Raw genomic sequence first — 19988 nt, 5'->3', positions numbered from 1 at the left:
AGACTTTATATATAGTAAGGCACTCATCCAACACAATGGTGGATCTCACATGGCAGGCTTTGTACCTGCCTCTGCCAGAGGAGAGACTCCAAGACTTAGGAGAGTTTCTGAATTTAGTTTTGACAAGATAGTCCATGAAACATGTTTGTTCTTGTAGTCATCCACAGATCAGTAATATAACATACATGTGATTTGTGAACCAAGTTTGGCCATGTAAAATTAAAGTAATAATCATTACCTTGGTATGTTAAATTACCTACGTGTATGAAAACCATGGCTTTAAAGAATGGGGATTTAAAATAGAACTGATTAATTGCATTATAGTTTCGTGACTATTTCTTAAGAAGTTGAAAGGATTTTTACAGTAGTTTTTCTGAAATGAAGTCCTTAGCTTTTTTCAGGTGCTATAAAGATGACACCATTTATATGTGCTTCAAGTTTTTCTTCTTTGTGGGTAGAATATACTCTTTAAATCATAAAAAAAAATTTGGATCTATGTCATTGCTATATTTGGAGCTGTAATGCACATCCTGTCTAAGATAGTGTCTTTTTTTTCTTGGTTACATTTAAGTTACATCCTCTCTCCTTTCTTCTTTTAAATAGGTCAAACTAGTGAGTAGAGAAGCATATCTGAAAATCATTCACCATGTTTCGGAGGAGATTTGATTGCCGAAGTAGTTCAGGCCTGCTGACTACGACTCCTCAAACTCCAATTAAAATGGAAAACTTCCATAATTTCTATACAATTACAACTAAAGAGCTTGGAAGGTATGGAGACTGTGATGTGGGTGCTGTTTGAATTCAAATTTGGGGTTTTCACTTTGGACCATTAACAAAGATTGGAAAGAAAATTTATCATCTCTGTTCATCTGAGGCTGTGAATAGACGAGAACTTAGTATAGTAGATTCCAAGTCCAACTCTTGACTTCTGCCATGTGTTTGACCTCAGTTAGATTACCATGGTGCCTTAGTGCCATACTTTGCTCATATGAAGAAGAGAAGAAAATATTGTATCTATTTTATGTGTTTGTTGTGAGAGTTACAATGCTTCATATTTGTAAAATACTTACTACAGAGTTACAGAAGTTTTTTTAAATACATTTTTTAATTGTGCTTGGCTAAAAGAGGCAATAGGAGATTCCTCATACTGCAAAGACTTGTTCCCTGAGTTAAAAAATAATTAACTTATATCTGATTATTTTAGTTCCCTAGCACAAAGAATGAGCACTCTATAAGTGAAAGCTTACCCCGAGTCTGCCTGGGCCTGACCACAGTAGCTTCTTAAGGCCAGGAAGTAGCTAAATGCCATGAGACCCACGTAGTGTTATTTTAATAGGCATAAAGGTTATAAAAGCCATTCCAATTTATTTATCTGTCCAGTCTCCTTTGTTTTAAATTAAATGTGATTACTGAAGGTGTGGAAGATGGTGGTCAATTTATACCTTCAGCTTGATTGCAGTAATGGAGGCAAATGTTTGTTAAAACGGTGTATTGTTTGTATTGAAAGACCACATTTAAACCACTTTTTAGTGCTTATTTTCTCTCTTAAAATGAGAAGCCTAGAATTGAACACGTGGAGTACAAGGACTCTTACCAAGGAAGCCTGAGGCTGCAGCCAGGCCATGTCTACCTGGCTCCCTCTCTGTTCCTCCCTTCCTCCCCCTCCATCTCTCCCCACCTCAATTTCCATCCAATTTGTGTAATATTTTAGTAGAAACAGAACAAATGTCAGTTGACCTGTCTTTGTGCTGGATATAAGTTATGTGATCTACTTAGTTGTATATTTGCTTTCTTTTAACAGTGAGAAGCTAGACTAAATGTTTCCTTTTATTACAAAAATATTTGGAAATTTTCCTGAGCAGTTAATTATATATAAAAAGCCTGAATAATCCATATAATAAAAATATGCTTTTATTTTCCTAGGCTGCTAATTTGATAGGTAAATTTTCTCTTTATTAAATTAATTTTACAAAATAAGGAAGTATTGTGGGAACTATAATGTCTATAATGTATTTTGTTTTTCCTCAAAGGTTTTTGGAGAACTTAAACTTTGAGGAGACCATTATCCGTAATTCTAAATTTATTTTTACATGCCATCATAAGAAATAACCATAAATTTGAATCAGCATACTTTTTAATAGTTTAGCACAACATCTCATGGTAGAATCTGGTTAGAACAAATTCAGAGTGTTACTATCCCATCTTCTATCTTCATGAGACTTATGTAGCATCTTTCTTTGAGTTCTTTCCAGGTATTGAGTCATATGGTGCGTATTGATGCATTTGATTTTAGACCTTGATAATTAAAAAAACTTATGACTTTTCATTTGTCAGGAACTAGCTTAAAGTACTTTCCATATTATAACTGGTCTTTGTATGCTACTGTAGTATATAAATATATAATTCTGCTGTGGAAAACTATGAAATTATCTTTATAAATGAACTGGTTCTAATTCATTAATTTTAAAATGTCAATGTTTAGGAATTATTTTCCTTTAACAATCTAAAAGAAAATTCATAAAAGTTTTGTTTTGTTTTGTTTTTTGCTATTCTCAAAAACCTTGCATTGTTCCTATTTTTTAACATGTGGGGTAAGTTTTTTCTACCCCTCCCCCACAGCTGAGGCAAAGTTTCATAGGACTTGTGGTTAAAAGGGTGAGGCAGCTTCAGAAATCAACGTCAGCTTCCTTTGTGGCTTACCCTTCTCATGCATTCACATTTTATTGTGTGTTCTAGACTGTCAAAGGTAACTAACTGCTAGACCTTGTCACTACTGGGAAATCTAGACAGACTTGCCTCTTTTGGCCATATGCATGAAGTACTTTTGGTAAATGTTGCAAGTTTCCTTGAATGTTTCTGTTAAATTTGGAATAAGAATCTTATATATTGCAGATTCTTTTTGATACTTCTAAGCTACAACTAGCATTTTAGACTAGAAAAACTACTTGGAATTTTCCTAAGGCATCTGATAATTATGATAAAAATAGTTTTCTTGTTTCACAATATTTAAATGAATATATGCACAGATGCACATATGTTATAGGAATCACACACTTTAAAAAGCACAAATACCTTACCACAGGATAAAAAATAGCATAGTAAATGGTAGTTATTTCAGTTTCTATGAGATATTAGGTAACTAAGTGTGGATTTTACAATTACTAAAGTAATTAGGTCAGATATGTCCCCTACCTTCATGGAGCCTTTACTTAGGGATAAACATTGGCAGATAAATCATTACCAATGTTATTTGGTCACATTTGCCCTAGATTAATGAGAAGTGCTTTTAAAAAGTTTCTCAAGAATACCCGAGACAAGCTGAGCCTGGTGGCTCATGCCTGTAATCCTAGCTACTCAGGAGGCTGAGATCTGAGGATCATAGTTCAAAGCCAACTGGGCAGGAAAGTCCATGAGACACATCTCCAATTAGCCACTATAAAGCTGGAAGTGGCGCTGTGGCTCAAGTGGTAGAGCACTAACTTTGAGCTCAAGAGCTCAGGACAAAGCTCAGGCCCAGAGTTCAAGCTCAATGACCAACAAAGAAAAAAAAAAAAAAGAATACCTGAGACAATTAGATATAAGATGTTATTTATTTTTGTTTTTTGTTTTGGGGAGAATTCTAGAAATACTATAGGAATAAACAATTGTAGCAGAACTAAATTGTCATAGTTGATACTGCAAACTATTTTTTCAGATGCAAAATTGTCTTTGCTAACTGGTTTCCTGAATTTTATAAGGTAAATTATTTGTACAATTCCTTTCTGTTTTTGGCAGAGTTTTGCATCTAAATCTAAGAATTAGTGGAAGTGAATTATGTTTCCTAGCCTAGGGTGGTAGGGTGGAAGGGGAGGAAGTAGTCATTTTAAAAGGAGAAATTATTATGTGATAGAACAGAAAGTTAGAAATTCACATTTCTCTGTTTAATTCTTGACACTCCAATTTCATATATGACCTTGATCATCTTCCTACTCAAGGTATCCAATATAAATCAGCAATGATTTTGAATATAAAGTTAAAAAGGTTGGTTAACTTTTTATATGTTTATTGAAATACATCTATCTATATTCCTTTTGCACACAGTAAGAAAATATTTTATAGTTAAACATTCTCAAATCTTAAAACTGCTTTCAAAGAATCAGGTCCATATATGCCAACACATGTAATATAGATATATTTTAATGAATGGAGGAGTCAAATTATAGCTGACAAACCCTGCACATTGCTAGCTGTACCTTTTAGCTTTTTGTTTTCCCAGTCACTCTCCTTGGCATGGATTTTGAGAAAATTGGTATAAAGAGTAAAGAGAAGGAATTTTTGTCTTGCTGGCTCTTGGGAATGGCAACTAAAGTACAATAAAATAATTTATTGTTTTATCTTACATATATCTTTTACACCAGAGTGTTAAAAATTGTTTTACTTGTGAAAAAAGTGCTGGTAGAAATATGTTCAAAAGGGAAGTGAGGCAAGGGATATTGGACCAAAGTTAGTTGCTGAAGCTTTTTAACTTATTCCTAATTTGTTGGGACCGCAAAAGAGAGAGTAATTTGAACCTTAGGGTAGAGGTTCTTAATTTTAAATCCTCTAGACTGCAGTTTAGAAGACATGATTGGTTTATAGCTTCAAAATCTGTCAACTCTTTGGGGAATTGACTGTAATGCTTCCTACCTACAGGCGTATATACATTTTATGAATCTGCAAGTCATTCTCTTTTATTAGTTCTCAAAGTAATCTGACTCTAAATAGCTTTAAGTTATTGTAGAACTACATATTAGGTGATTGTGGGCTCTTTATACACAATATACCAATGGTAACTAATTTTGGCATGTTCTTAAGTTTTGGCTAAAGTGTTGAAAACTGCTAGTGGAGAGGAATAAACACACTTATTTCTAATATGAAAAGTATGACTTTAATAAGTATGTTTGCATCTAACCATTAATTTTCTTAGTTAACTAAGAAATGTCTGAATCAATCCCCTCTGTAGAATACCCATATCTGTTTTAGGTAACACTGACTAGTGAGCATTACTAAGGAATACATTGGCAAAACAACTTGAACATTATAATAGGAAGGTTCCAAGCTGACAAAAAGCTATAGTCAAAGCCAGATTATTGCATTAAAATTATATATTATATATGTTCAATTTTGTATTCATTTCAGTTTCTTGTATTTGAAAAAGAGCTGTTTTGATTAGAGATTATATGTGATCCTTGAAGAAGGGTACAGTTTGGGAAATAGAAAACTTAAGTTTGAATCTTTCTCTTGACCCAATTGTGTAGCTTCTGTGGGGTGTGCAAAAACCAGAATAACACTTCCTACATAAAATCATATGAATCATAATTCATAATCATTTACAACAAGAGTATGATATAGAGTTAGTATATAAGACAGATTATCATTTGTAAATATCATGTTAGTAAGAGTAAATTTCATTCTGTCTTATCTTGCCACTATAGTTCGACATTTACATTTTATGTGATAGTACTGGAAACTTTACTAAAAATACATATAAGTGATTCTCTTTAAAGAAAATCAGTATTTGACATCAGTATTTGAAAGAAATGATTTAAGTTGGGGATGTAATAGTACCTGTAATATTCTAATGTTCTTTATGGAAAAGTTAAAACTGTTCTTTTTTTCTCCCCCAGGGGAAAATTTGCCGTGGTTAGACAGTGTATATCAAAATCTACTGGCCAAGAATATGCTGCAAAATGTCTAAAAAAGAGAAGAAGAGGTCAAGATTGTCGAGCAGAGATTCTGCATGAGATCGCTGTGCTGGAATTGGCCAAGTCTTGTCCTCATGTGATTAATCTTCATGAGGTCTATGAAAATACAAGCGATATCATTTTGATACTGGAATAGTAAGCACATACACACATATGCTTGTTTATTTATTTATATATTGGGATTTTATGGGCACACAATTCCTCTTCTTACACTGGAGAAGCCATTATGAGCACTTTTATGTGTATCATATGTTTTTCAAAATAAATTTTAATTGAACAAAAACTTTTAAATTTTCCTTCAATAAGAAGCCTTCATATTCAGAAAAGCTGGATATTGGCTATAATTGGAGCTCTTTGTTGGTTCATTGTAATAGTAACTGAATTTACTGAATTATTTACAATGTGGTAGATACTGTCGTAAATACTTATAAAAATGATCTGCTTTGATCTTTATAACATCTATTGTGCTCAATACTTTAAGTGATTCTCTAATGTATTATTACCAGTATATGAACTGTATTTATTCAGGCATCACAGTAGAAATCATAAAGACATTTTGTCTTGGTTCAGATAGCTGATTAGTGACAGCTAGATTGAAACCCAGGCAGTCTTGATTTCCATAGACAGCACTGTAGGGACCCTGCTGTCCTGGACCTTATTTCCTAAGCACCGGGAAGTGCTTTCCATAATTTTCTCTTTTTATTTGCTATCTTTCAACATGCAATGAAGAACTTAGTTTATGAGAATCTGAACGTTCATCTGTTCATTTTCTTCTTCTGCATACAAATACCTTAGTAATATTAATGAATATTATCCTATTATTATTGGTGAATTATTATTATTGTTAGTGAATATTGTCTTGAATCTCTCTTCATGAACATGTTTAGACCACTATCAGTATTTGAGTGTTTTTGTTTGGTTAAAATGAAATGAGGGGAAAGAGTAAGGTTGTCACTGTCATCCTGTGCCTCTTTGTTCAAGAGATCCTGAGAAGGGATGTGCTAAGTAAACACTGACATACATATATATATATTACATATATATATGTAATTACATATAGATGTTTATATATCTATCATATACAGGTAGGAGCCACCGCATATATATTATGTATATGTCATATTTTTATTTCAAAGGTAAGGCAGACAATAACATTATTAGATTTTGTTTATTAAGTATGTACTTAATAAATTTTATTAAATATTATTTATTAAGTATGGGTATTAGTACCCAGATTTAAAATCTTTTTGTCATGTGTTTTCTTCTTGAAAAATCTCCTTCCTCTCATTCACTTTTTTTCTTTTTTCACACGGATATGCACATAGATAAATATATAAGCACATACACAAATTTAGATTGTCTTGTGTTTTTCACCAAAGATGTCTATAAAGTTTTTAAATGATGGTTTTTTAGGTACATTTTTAAAAATTTTGTTTCAGTGCTGCAGGTGGAGAAATTTTCAACTTGTGTTTGCCCGAACTGGCTGAAATGGTCTCTGAAAATGACGTTATCAGACTTATGAAACAAATACTTGAAGGAGTTTATTACCTACATCAGAATAACATTGTACACCTTGATTTAAAGGTAAGGCAGGGTATGATTTAAAGCCACATGGCACTGTTGTTCTTTCTCTGCTCTTGGTAGGCACAGTTTAGGCTGGTATTGATAGACAAGTCATGTCCTTTTCATCTGGACTACATTGCTGCACTCTGCCTGCCTGCATGCTACATGGACTGCATTTGTTCTCGGCAGATAGTAGGCTGCATGTGTGAGCTGCTCAGATTAATTGCTGAGCATTTAAAAAAATCATTCTTGTATCATTCTTGAATCCTGTTGTCATTCTACTCTATCTCACTTTTAGGGCAGTGTCTTAGACCTTCTTGTTTTATGAAACTTGTCTCTGAAATACCTAATTTTTATCTCATTTCTGATGATGTGCCATTATTAACCCTTGCTCCTTGGCTCCCATTATTCTTACTCATCTTTCACTTGAGGATGTGGGACCTTTGGTTCCTTCCAGATCATTCTTCCCTGACCATACCCCTACAACTCTGACTTTTCATGCTTTGTCCTTTCTCGTTGTCTTCTTGCCACAGCTACTCAAAGACCTTAAAGTCTGTATTAATCTGCCTCTTACTTTTTTATTTATTTTATTTTTTGCAAATCCTGGGCCTCAAACTCAGGGCCTGGGTGTTTTTTCTGAGCTCTATTTGCTCAAGGCTTTTTCTGAGTAATTTATTGAAGATAAGAGTCTCTCAGACTTTTCTGCCCAGGCTGGCTTCAAACTGTAGTCCTCAGATCTCAGCCTCCTGAGTAACTATGATTATAAGAGTGAGCTTCCAGCACCCAGATTTGCCTCTTATTTTTTGAACATTGGACTTTTCTTTCTGTATATTGTCTGCATCTGTATGATCCTTTGGCTTCCATTCTTATTTTCATAATAAAAATAATAATTCTAAAACTCACTACCTATATTATATCTCAGGCCTGTCTCTTAATTTCTAAATCCTTTTTCTAATTCCAAGTTGGATATCATTTGAATGTCCTGTAAAATCTTTAAAATAAGGGCCAGGCATGGTGGCACATGCCTATGATCCCAGTCAAACCCCAGACAGAACAAGCCAAAACATTTTCAAATGAAAGAACAAATGTTTTCTGTATTGGACAGAAAAACAATATTTCTCTGTGGAGGAGGAAGAATGATTATTATTTAGCCAGCCCTACCATTTGCACTACTGGTAAGATATTCAAACAGAAACCACATGGTAAATACCAAGATAATCGCGCTCTCGTCTGCTTTCCTTTGGGTCTTTCTCCTGCCCCAGATAAACCAAGTGCAGTATACAGCATCACGCAACACTGGAAGTCAGGGGTATCTTGTAAATGTGATTTTTTAATATAATAAAGCCTGAAGTTGACAGAAGTACTAAAATTACCCCTGCAGTCTCTTCTGTAAGAGTCTCTATGATTTAATAATAAACACAAGATTTCCCAGAAGTTGGGAGAGACTTTGAGAATAGAATCTCTGCATGTATCTTTGGTTTTGATAGCAGCAAGGAACTTCGTCATACTCCACAGACTTACAATAATCAAGCAAAGTCACATAGTCTGCGAGGTGATGGATGGGGAGCGTACCATGCATCTTTTTTTATTTCTTTTTAAAAACTTGTTATTGTAAGGGTGATGTACAAGGGGTTACAGTTACATAAATCAAATAATGAGTATATTTCTTTTTGAACAGTGTTACCTCTTCCCTCACTTTCTCCAGGTTTTTCCCACCTGTCCCCACCCACAAGTTGTATAGTTTATTTTCAACATAGTGTCTAGTGAGTTTCACTGCTGCATTCGTTCACCTTTTGTCCTTCCATTTCTGTGCCCCCCCCCTCCTTTCCCTACCAAAGACAACCAAGACAAAGGAAAAGAAATAAAAAAATAGCAACAGAGACAAAAAAAAACCTCATCTCCATTTCTTGGAGTTCATTTCAATAAATATTATTTTATATATGCACATAGCTATTGTACCTTTGTGATCCTCTCCTAGGAATATACTCCTTTGGTCTCACTGTGTGAATGCCTAGACACTTGTATAATTTATCATGTCCCAGTGTATTTTTTGTTTTTACCATCCAGTGTGTTTACTTGTAGGTTTATAGGCACATTCTAGTTACCACAAATGAGGAAACCATGCAACCTATGTTTCTTTGGGTCTGGCTTATTAAATAAAGTAAATCTTTCCATTTCCTTATGAATGTGTACCATGCATCTAAATGCTCTCAACTATGAACTTGGGAACAGCGAGGCCTAGTTCATCCAGAAGTACTATACTCTCATGAGCCATCGAAATGTGTGTACATGCTCATTCCTTTATGCTGTCATTTGTGCTACTCCAGAGCACTTTCTTCATTGGCCTATTCCTGAGTCTTTGAGACTCAGCATAAGCATTGTTTCCACTGCACAAACGTCTTGGACTTCTTTATATCAGAATTAGGTAGTCTTATCTTTATTACAATGTCCTTATTATCATATCATCAATATGTCTGGCTTCTCTTTTCTCCAAACTGACAATCTTTTTTTTTAGTATGTTTGTTACTTTATGCATCAGTAAGTGTGTAGCTCTTCCCAAATAGTAATTGAATAAGTGTTGGTAAATTGTGTAGTGAAATACATCATAGCTAAGCAATACATTACACTTAATTTACCGCTAATGTGAGACTAGTATTCTTGTATTGCTAATTACTTATTACTTTTTGTTGTACTATCTTTAGCCACAGAATATATTATTGAGCAGTATATACCCACTTGGGGATATAAAAATTGTGGATTTTGGAATGTCGCGAAAAATTGGGAATTCATGCGAGCTGCGGGAAATCATGGGAACACCAGAATACTTAGGTAATGATTTCGTTTATTTTCTATAGCATTTTGAAATTTATTGAGTAAATGAAACCTCTCTAAAACTATTTTATGGCTAGGGGTGTAACTCAGTGGTAAAACATTTATCTACCATGTATGAGGCCCTGGATTTAAATCCCTCAAAGTGAAGGGGGAAAAAAAGCATTTTAGGACATGGAATTCCAGGACTTACTTTAAAGCACCAAAAATGCTTATGATACATTTAAATGAACTACATTGAGTACAGAACATTCATAATAATTCACGAGAAAGTAAGTGCGTAAGTTTAATAATTATGTCCATAAGAGAAAAGAAATGGGTAAGAGGGAAAACAGGCAATGAGAAAGAAATAGAAAGAGAAAAATGGAATCAAATAGTCCATGATTACTTGTGAAGGCCAGCTTCTGAGGTCTCACTTCTACTCTCCTGGCCCTACCTCCAAGGCTTTTGCAGCACTAGTATCTTTGATTTGCAAGGAGGAATTGTCAGCAGGAAAGTTTGTTGTTTGTGCTACTATTTGATAGATGTAAAGCTTTCTATAGGATTTTCAGAAAGAAGGGTACAAAGTTCTCTTTAGGACTTTACCCATAATTAACCAGTCTGGGAATATTGTACTAACTCCATAAATTAGATCATGCAAAAGATTCTTAAGTTGTATGAAGCAGTATATAACTTTAAGATGTTTTGAAATTAGATCATTAATAATTTTATCTTTGTTGTTTATATAGATATTGAAAAGACATGAAAAGATAAAACTAAACAGAATAGTTATCACTCAGTTCAGCAGTGATCTTCCAGAAATGAAAAGCAAAGCAAAATACTAACTTTTGCATCTAACATAAGCTAAAGTTTTGTAGAATAGATGGTTGTAATTACTGATAAAATAACTCAGAGAATGTTTAAAGGTAGTAGTTAATTTAATGAGATTGGCAATATATATGACTCAAAGGCTTTATAATTAAAAACATTAAGCTCCAGAAATTTCTCTGTGTAGAAAACTGGGCATTAATCACTGAAAAAATTGGATTTTTCTTTTTTTGTCAGTTGTGGTGCTTGAACTCTAGGCTTGGGCGCTATCCCTGTACTCTTCAGTTCAAGGCAAGCGCTCTCCCGCTTGAGCCACAACGCCACTTCTGGTTTTCTAGTAGCTAATTGGAGATAATAGTCTCACGGACTTTTCTGCCTGGGCTGTCCTCAGATCTCGGCCTCCTGAGTAGCTAAGATTACAGGCATGAGCCACTGGCTGAAATTGGATTATTGACAGTGCAAGAATAACATTTATTCTTGAAGATTTAGCTTTTTAAAAAGCACAATTATGATAATCCTTTTTACTCCCTAAATAGAAACTTAAATTAAGCCAATAAAACAATATAAATTAATTCCTAAGAAAGTTAAAAAAACTTTAAAAAATTCTACCTTCTAACATTTTATTTCTTTATAATTGTCTTTTCCTGAGATTTGCCTTAATGATTTGTTTTTTAAAGTACATAGTTGTCAGCATTTTGAACAACCTGGTCATAGAATTGGCTTAATATTAAAAATGTTTAAGCATCACAAGATGATTAAAGCTGTTTTAAATTCCTATTAAGCATGTATCACTTGACTTTTCAAAATGAACTCCACTACTGATTTACCATAATTATCATGACTTAACATTTGTCAATGATGTTGAATTTGAATTTTATTTTCATTTTCAGCTCCAGAAGTACTGAACTTTGAGCCTATTACCACAGCAACAGATATGTGGTAAGCCTCTGTTTGGTCTGAATGCCTCCTTGAGAGTTGGATAGTGTGTATTCTAAAGTCTTTATCTCAAGTGTAAATAAGGTTTTCTTCAAAATATTTTATTCGAGTATCATTATTATGCCCCAGAACAATAATCACATATTCACCCTTTCTAAGTAACAGACTGTGAGCCAAAGGTATAAAAATAAATAGGAAAGCCCTTTCAGTGATGAATATTCAGATGAATAAGAGAACAAAACATCCTTCATGTATTGCTTCATGTTCTATTATAAAGATATAGTGGTCCAAAAGCCTGGATAGAGTTTGTGAGGTTCCTCCTGCCAATGGGAAGCATCTGGTCTACATATAGAAGAGTTAGGCAAAGGTATTTGCTACACAGAGAAATTTGGTGGTGCACACAGTTTTATGAAGGAACATCTCTAGGGAATTGGGTGTTTTTGTGGCTAACATAGAAAATGTGAAGCTAACTTCATAGGTCAAGTGGAAGTTTAGATTTATTCTTGTATTCTGAGAAACTGCCTAAGTTTACCTAAGAGAAATATCTTCTGGCTAGGTAAGTGTGTGGGCCATGTACTACATTGTCTAGTTCCTGAGTACCAGCCTGGTTACTTACTAATACAGTCACAGCTTGAAAATTTTTATAATGAGAAATATATCCAGCCATGTGCTTTGTCAAATTTATTTATCCTCCAATTGCGTGGAACCTTTGTTACATTCCTAGATCCTCGATGTAGCATGGCACCATTGAGAGACTGCCACAGCAGTTTTGTGCCTGTGCCGAAGGCTGCACAGTAGATTACCTGATGTATTTTAGGAATTTGTGAAGCAAGCTTTGAAGTAATATCATTATTTCAGTTTTAATATTATGATTTCTACAGGTAATTTAAGTCCATTTTTTAGCTGGATCAGATTTGATGAAGAGAATTTGTAGCATATTGACCATATTTTCTTTCTGTGTTCTAAAATTAATGTATGTTTTAAGTTCCCTTCTCCTCCTTTGTTTTCAGGAACATTGGCATAATCGCATATATGTTGTTAACTCATACTTCACCATTTGTGGGGGAAGATCACCAACAAACCTATCTTAATATTTCTCAAGTTAATGTAGATTATTCAGAAGAAACATTTTCATCAGTCTCACAGCTGGCCATAGAGTTTATCCAGAGCCTTCTAGTAAAAGATCCAGAGTAAGTAAGAGTATTTGTTTTTTAACATTATAAGATAAATAATATGAACCTATTTTTACAAGAATGTACCTGTTTCATTACATGCAGATTGGGTACCACTGGGAAGAGAAGAGGGAGTAGGGAAATAAATATGACCAGAATACACAGATACAGAGTTCATCCATAAATGTATGAAATTTTCCTAAGGAAACCCATTGTTTTGTACAATTAATATCAGCCAATCAAAAAATAAAAGATAATAACTTACATTTTGAAAAATCAAAAAGGATACATTCTAGACTGATATATAATTATTAGAAATATTAAAGTTTTGGTAAAATAGAGGGACAGGTAATAGAACTGATTACTAAATAATGAATTGGTAACTTCAAATGGAAAATATATAGCAGGAAATTTCGAATGAAGGGAAGATTTGGGTTATCTCTCAGCTAGATGATCCTTGTAAATAGTTAGAAATAGACTGGCCATGATAAATTCATTGTGAATGGTTTATAGTTAAATAAGATAAAAATTAATGATCAGATCCTTTAATACAAGGGACTTGAAACTATAGCTTAGGATCCTTACTCATTTGATAACTTCAAGGCAATAAAATGGAAACTGAAAAGCTGAGCTTCTCTTTACCCAGGATCAGTTCTGTGTCCTTCCAAGAGCCTGGATTCACACGTAGAGAAGCTGGGATGTGCCCTGAAGGGGATCCTGACTTTCTTACTTTTCAGTTTTCTACCTCTGACAAACGACTCCATTTCCTTATTTGATGATGATGATAATGACTAGGCTTCTAAATTATTTTATTCAATTAGTTTAAGTCCAAACAATTCTTACTGGTTATAATTTGATCATGAATGGTTATTTTGTAAAAGTAGTAATAATAATATTGTTTCACACTATAAGCTATTTTGTTTTTTTAAAGATTATGTACCTAGATTCTAAAAATGTCTATAACAAGCACATTAATTTTTTTATAATAAAAAAAACCCTATATATAAAATCAAAAGACTGCCTGGTAATGGTGGCTAACATCTGTAATCCTAGTTACTCAGGATGTGGAGATCTGGAGGATCATGACTCTAGGCCAGCCCGAGAAGAAAAGTCTAGTAGATTCCATCTTCAAGTAACCAGCCAAAAGCAGGGATAGGGTCTAGTGGTAGAGTAAGCTCAAGGTCCTGAGTTCAAACACCAGTATTGCCAATAAAACAAACCAACAAAAACAAAGAAACATACAAAATGTTTTTTGTGTTAAACTTACAGTTATGATTATAGCTCAGTGTTTTCCATCCTTTTGCAAATTGTGGTATTTTACCATATCACTATAGTAATTTAGTTGAAAACAAAATTTTAAAACTCCAAGTGTTAGATAAACATCATGGAAAAGTAGCTTTTGTTTGTCAAGATTTAAATGTTGCTACCTTTATAAATCCAATATAATACAGAATATAAATTACTTATTTATATTTTCCTTCAAAGGGTTTATAAATGCAAGAGATTTTGTAAGTTTACTAATTAAAAATGTATTACCATAAATTAATTTACAAAAGGCTTCATTGAGATGTTTACATATACATATTTGCATATTATACATATATAACTTGAATCAAATTCAACTATATTACTCTTACTTAATCCCCTTCCTTCCTCCCCTCTCCTTATTAAGTTTTTGGCAAGATTCATCAAGTTCTTTTCATACAAATATATTAACATACTCCTATGATATTCACCCTCTGTCACTCTCTCTTCCCCCTGTCTCGCTGGTCACCCCAATTTTCCTTTTACTGTCATGTCCTTTTATAATTTTAATTAGGTCTCAACTCTACATATGAGTGATACTTGTCTTTTTAAAGTTGGCCTAGCTCAATTAACAGTTTAACTTTCCTAATTTTCATTGCTTAGGCTAACATATGTTTATAAGCCTTTTGACTAGAGTTTCATGTATAAGTTCCATGAGCAGCGGAGTCCTTAAGACATGACATGTCAGGGCTAACTAGGGGCTCCACTTTTCCTCCCTTCAGCCATCTCACACAGGAACTATTTTGTATGTAAGGTGAAACCACACATGAGCAGACAGCAGAATTGGAACACAGAGCTGAAATTTTCCCTTGATTTATTTTACTTCTTTTGCGCCTTCAGGTAAACTTAAAGCTGTAGTGCATGCCTGTCTACCTGCTACCAGTGCTATGGCATCTTTCACTTGAACTGAAACAATTTGTTGTAAAAAAAAAAAAAAACCTGTCATTTTCTTGTTTTTCTGCAGTAAAGGAAATCTCAGGATTAAGTGGTTTCTACTGTCTTCTAGTTGTGGCCAACTGGAATCAAGATTTTTAATTAAATTAGTGTTTTGTCCACCAAAAATTGTTGCCCTATAAGTTGTCCTTCCAAGAAGAGACTTACTAAAAAAAGAGAGACATTTTTATACCTCCCATATGAATATAGATTCATGCACTGGAGGTGTAATTCAGTGGTATTACTTTCCTGGTTTGGACAAGGCCTGGATTTGAGGGATTTGAGCTCCAGAAACACCCTACTTCTCAGAACAATCCCCCCACACTGAAAATGTTTCAGTTTGATTTTAGGACTCAATTTTTCCCTTGGTGTTTGTCTCATAGGCAAAGACCATCAGCGGAAACCTGCCTTTCTCATTCTTGGCTACAGCAGTGGGACTTCAGAAGTTTGTTTCACCCTGAAGAAACTTCCAGTGCCTCTCAAATTCAAGATTTTACCGTGAGGTCCTCTGAAGACAAGTGTTGTAAATCTTCTTGTAATGGGAGCTGTGGTGACCGGGAAGACAAGGAGAATATCCCAGAGGACAGCAGCATGGTTTCAAAAAGGTTTCGCTTTGATGACTCTCTGCCTAGCCCTCATGAACTGGTTTCAGATCTGCTCTGTTAGCACTTTCTCTCTTTAACTTGTTTGGACTGACTGAAATTTGTCATCTACTCCAGGATGTGATTGTATTTTTTAGCTTTCTATATGTTTATGTTATACAAACGCACTTTTGCATAGAGGAGTTTAGGGAAGTGTTTTAATGCTAAATTTATAGTTGCTCACATGTCATTCCTCTCCTAAAATGGTTCAACAGAGCAGGAAATATTTAAATATATGACAAAAATAAATGACACATTTGAGTTCACATGTTAATGAAAGAATTCAAGTTCAGATGAACTTATAAAAATGCTTGACATATCAGGGAAAAAAATGGCAGGTTTTGTTGTGGCTGGTATAAAATGGAGACATGAAGATTTACTGGCTTCCAAGTTGAATCCTTTGCCATGACTCTCTTGATACACTGTGTTTAGGAAAATGGTGTCAGATTCTAAACAAAATACATACTAAGTTTGTAGGTCCTTCAGGGCAGCTTATAATTGAAATTATTTTCCAATTGCAACTATTTTCAAACTGCATAAGATTTGTTTTATATGGCATGCTCTGTAGAATGAAGAGGAAGCTAGGCCAAGGATAGTCTCTGAAGTCAGAGAAAAGAATAGTATCTTCATCTTTTAACACAAATGTCTTTTGCCCACTCATCATACTCAACTCTAATAACATCTGGAAGATTGAAACTGCCTCATATACAAGTATTGAGGTTCATTATTTTTTAGCTAAGATGGACAGGACAGACTGCCTTTTTACTCAATAAAAAATATTTATTGAATGTAGCAGAAAATGGTGACAGAGTCAGGCAGCTTACTAAATCTTAGATACCTTCCAAGTCTCAGAATATAAGCCTTCATTGAGAATTCTTAAAAGTATGAATTTAAAAAACAAACAAACAAAAAACCACAGCTCTAATAGGCCTGATACACAATGCCAGAGTCAGCAGTAGCAGCAGCATAAAGTAGGACATGAAGCTCTTCTAAAACTCTTGTGTGCAATTCCCAGCAAGGAGCCTCCCCACAAGGCCACCTGCAGAGTGGCCTGTAAACATGGTCTTCTGTTGGGAGTCATTCAAGTAAGGGTCTGGGGAGATCACCATGGTTGATTGGTGGCTGGTGACTAATTATGGGGGGAGTATTATGGAGGATTTGTTTGTGGGTCATCTTCAATGGGTTTCTATTTAGTGCTTAATCTCATGACATGTCACTAGATCAGACTATATGTTGACAAAACAAAAGCATATTTCCTCCAATGAATCAAAAAATACTTAAAAGACCTTTATATTCTTAAATTCTTAAATCCAAATTCTTTATATAACTTTTTAAAAATATTCATCAGGTGACTATATTTGATTGAATTTCAAGTTCCTTTAAGTCTTTGGCATTTTCAGTGGAAAAGTTGATTGTACTTTGTGTTTATGTAAATGTGTATATGTATAGGTATATGTATATATGTATAGATAAATTACAATCTTTAAACAACTTGCGGTTCTTTGGTCTAGAATACTGTGTTCAACTCAGGTGCCAAAGGAGCTCTTTTCTAATGAAAAGTAAATAATAAATAATAAACAAATTCTTTAGGAAGTCATTTGTTGGTCCATTGAAACTATAGACACTATAGATACTGTTTTAAATTGGTTGATTGTCCATTTATTTGTCTCCTGGATTAAGACAGTCCAAGTGTAGTTTAGGCATTGGAGAGTCTTTCCCGAAAGACCATAATATATTTTTTAAGTTTTCAGATGAATTATACCAGACCAACCAAAAACTAGAAATGAAGAAATATTTGAATTTTGAATTAAAAACCATGTCGTAAAAAATCATTTTAGACCAGTTTTCTTTTTCTATGAGGAATCTTAAAATGGTGTAAATGTTTCCCCTTTAATTTATAGAGTACAGAGTAGTAAACCTCTATACTTTTGCTCCTAACATAAAGTTTTTATTGTAAAATAGCAACTAATAGTTGCATAGAAAATATAGAAACTGCCTTTGGATAAAGGTGAATTTAAATACTTTGACTTATTAAAATGTGGAAATAAATGAATTCATGAGAATTCATTAGCAAAGATTCATTAGTAAGAGATTATTCTTATTCTTTCTTTTTTTTTCTCCCAACCTTGAAAAGAAAATCAATCAAAAACAAATGATATGTCTCTAGGGCACAATGAAACACTTGTGAAGAGAACTTACAATAGGGATAGTTTGTGAAATTGAATTTGCCTTTTGAGTAGGATCCCTGTATAGATGAGACTTAAAAATATATGATGTGTAGATAAAAACACAACTGTCATTTTAATTCTTTTTCCTCCTTCAAATTTACTTAACTCTGAGTAATAAAATAATGCTGACATTTTAAACAAAGCAAGGAGTGCCTCTCCTCTAGTCTGTGAACTGATAAGGTGATTGTACCAGAACTTGAGTCAACAGTCTTGTTCTTAGTATGAAAGAAAGTCAACTAAACCAGGATGATAGGAGATGTTGCTGACCTTCATCTTTCACTTTGATAGATTGCAAATAGTTCATGGGCTATACTTTGAATAGTTTTGCTCTAAGCAGCATTAATAGGTATTGATACTTTATAACTTTCCATTTCCTGTTTGTTTTTGAATTTTTGCTTTGATATCTGACTTGGTAACTTGTCCTTATTGTGTAAACAATTGTGCTTTCATTTCAAGTTATATAAAAATAATTTGACTTCCAATTTGGGAGAATGTTACCAACTTAAAATTTTATGAAAGTATTTTAAAGAAGGATAATTGTATATCTCACATAAATGACAACTGCTCAGTCATCTAAATTTCCATTAAATAATCATGTTGCTTGTGGACATATAGACAGATATAATATTCCAGGTTTTAAAACCTAGAAAACTGTTTATTAGCAACTTAACGATCCTTTTCGCTAAAATTAAAAAGCACTTTGTTTTTTACATTTATAGTTGTCCGGTGTTTTAAATCATTTGCTATTCTTAAACTCTCTCCTAGATGCTCTAGCCTTTGGCTCAGGTTGTCTTTGAACTCCTTTTCCATTACAGCTATGTTTAATAGGTTTTCTCCACTGGAAAAGCCAGGTGAGTTTGAAAACAAGCATTGTTATATAGTGAGAAAACAGAGCAGCCACAATTTGAGAGGATGAATCAAGAGTCTTTCATAGAAGGCCAGCAACCACAGGTAGACTTGTCACAAAGACCTGCAGCCCTGCAAATATGCTTAACCCTGTCAGAAAACTGAGCCATGAGAGCAGGAGAGGAAAGAAAGTGCAGAAAAACAATACCAACAAACAAGATCAACAATAATAGAGAGCTGAAGTGGGATGCCATGTTGACTGAAGGAGAGCGGGGGAAACACATGGATACCATCTCTCATACCTGAGGAGGTCTGGGCCTAAATAGGGTCAGGTCAGGGGCAGGGTTACTGGGAGCTTGGACTCAAGACTGGCAGGTCCAGTAACCTATGGTCCAAGTTCCCACCCCTGCCTTTAGTAATTCAAGCACACTCATCACCTGGAGGTGGGACTTTCCTACCTCCATCATGAAGACAAGATGCCGCCAGTTAAACCCAATACCCTATCACCCACCACGTGACCAAGATGGCGCTAGTTAGCTTCATCATCCCTACTTGAGCAGGTCTATTCTCTGGTAATAATAGGAACTTTTAGGAAATGTCAATATATTGTCTATTACATACAAGATGAATAAGAAGCTCTTTTTTTTTAAAGTTATAATCTGGTTGGAGACTAAGGGGCAGTTGATTCCCATTATTCATGCTATAAAAGTTTCCAGACTCAATGAAAAAATACTGAAGAATTGCATCATCATTATGCTTCCAAGGCATTTTAAACATTGAAAAGCAGGAAAATTAAAAAGAAGAGGGGCACCAAAATTACTGCAAAAGGACATTTATTTTCCAGAATGAGAGCTGAATGGAGAAGAGTACTGCCTTGCTCGATTACAGCTGAGAACAGTTCTGTCAGATGAACTCAATTTTTGTTTTGAGAAAGTAAGGAATTTTGGGGGGGAGAGGGGGTTGAAATCCAATCATCACAGAAGAAGACAAATAATTTAACTCTTC

At 34.2% G+C, this 19988-nt stretch overlaps 1 protein-coding gene across 1 annotated transcript; it reads left to right on the top strand.

The window, feature by feature from the left end:
• Positions 1 to 603: 603 nt before the first annotated feature.
• On the top strand, positions 604 to 18851 carry Stk17b (serine/threonine kinase 17b). Its single transcript, XM_013009469.1, has 7 exons — positions 604 to 768; positions 5646 to 5858; positions 7163 to 7307; positions 9989 to 10115; positions 11813 to 11861; positions 12869 to 13048; positions 15652 to 18851. The coding sequence occupies exons 1-7, from the start codon at positions 647 to 649 to the stop codon at positions 15932 to 15934; spliced, it is 1119 nt and encodes a 372-aa protein (XP_012864923.1). The 5' UTR covers positions 604 to 646; the 3' UTR covers positions 15935 to 18851.
• The last annotated feature ends 1137 nt before the right edge of the window (positions 18852 to 19988 follow it).

This window comes from Dipodomys ordii, unplaced genomic scaffold, assembly GCF_000151885.1.
Source record: "Dipodomys ordii isolate 6190 unplaced genomic scaffold, Dord_2.0 Scaffold1, whole genome shotgun sequence".
NCBI classification, from domain to species: Eukaryota; Metazoa; Chordata; class Mammalia; order Rodentia; family Heteromyidae; genus Dipodomys; species Dipodomys ordii.
Note: the sequence above shows the minus strand (reverse complement) of the source record. Positions and strands in the feature narration are given on the sequence as shown.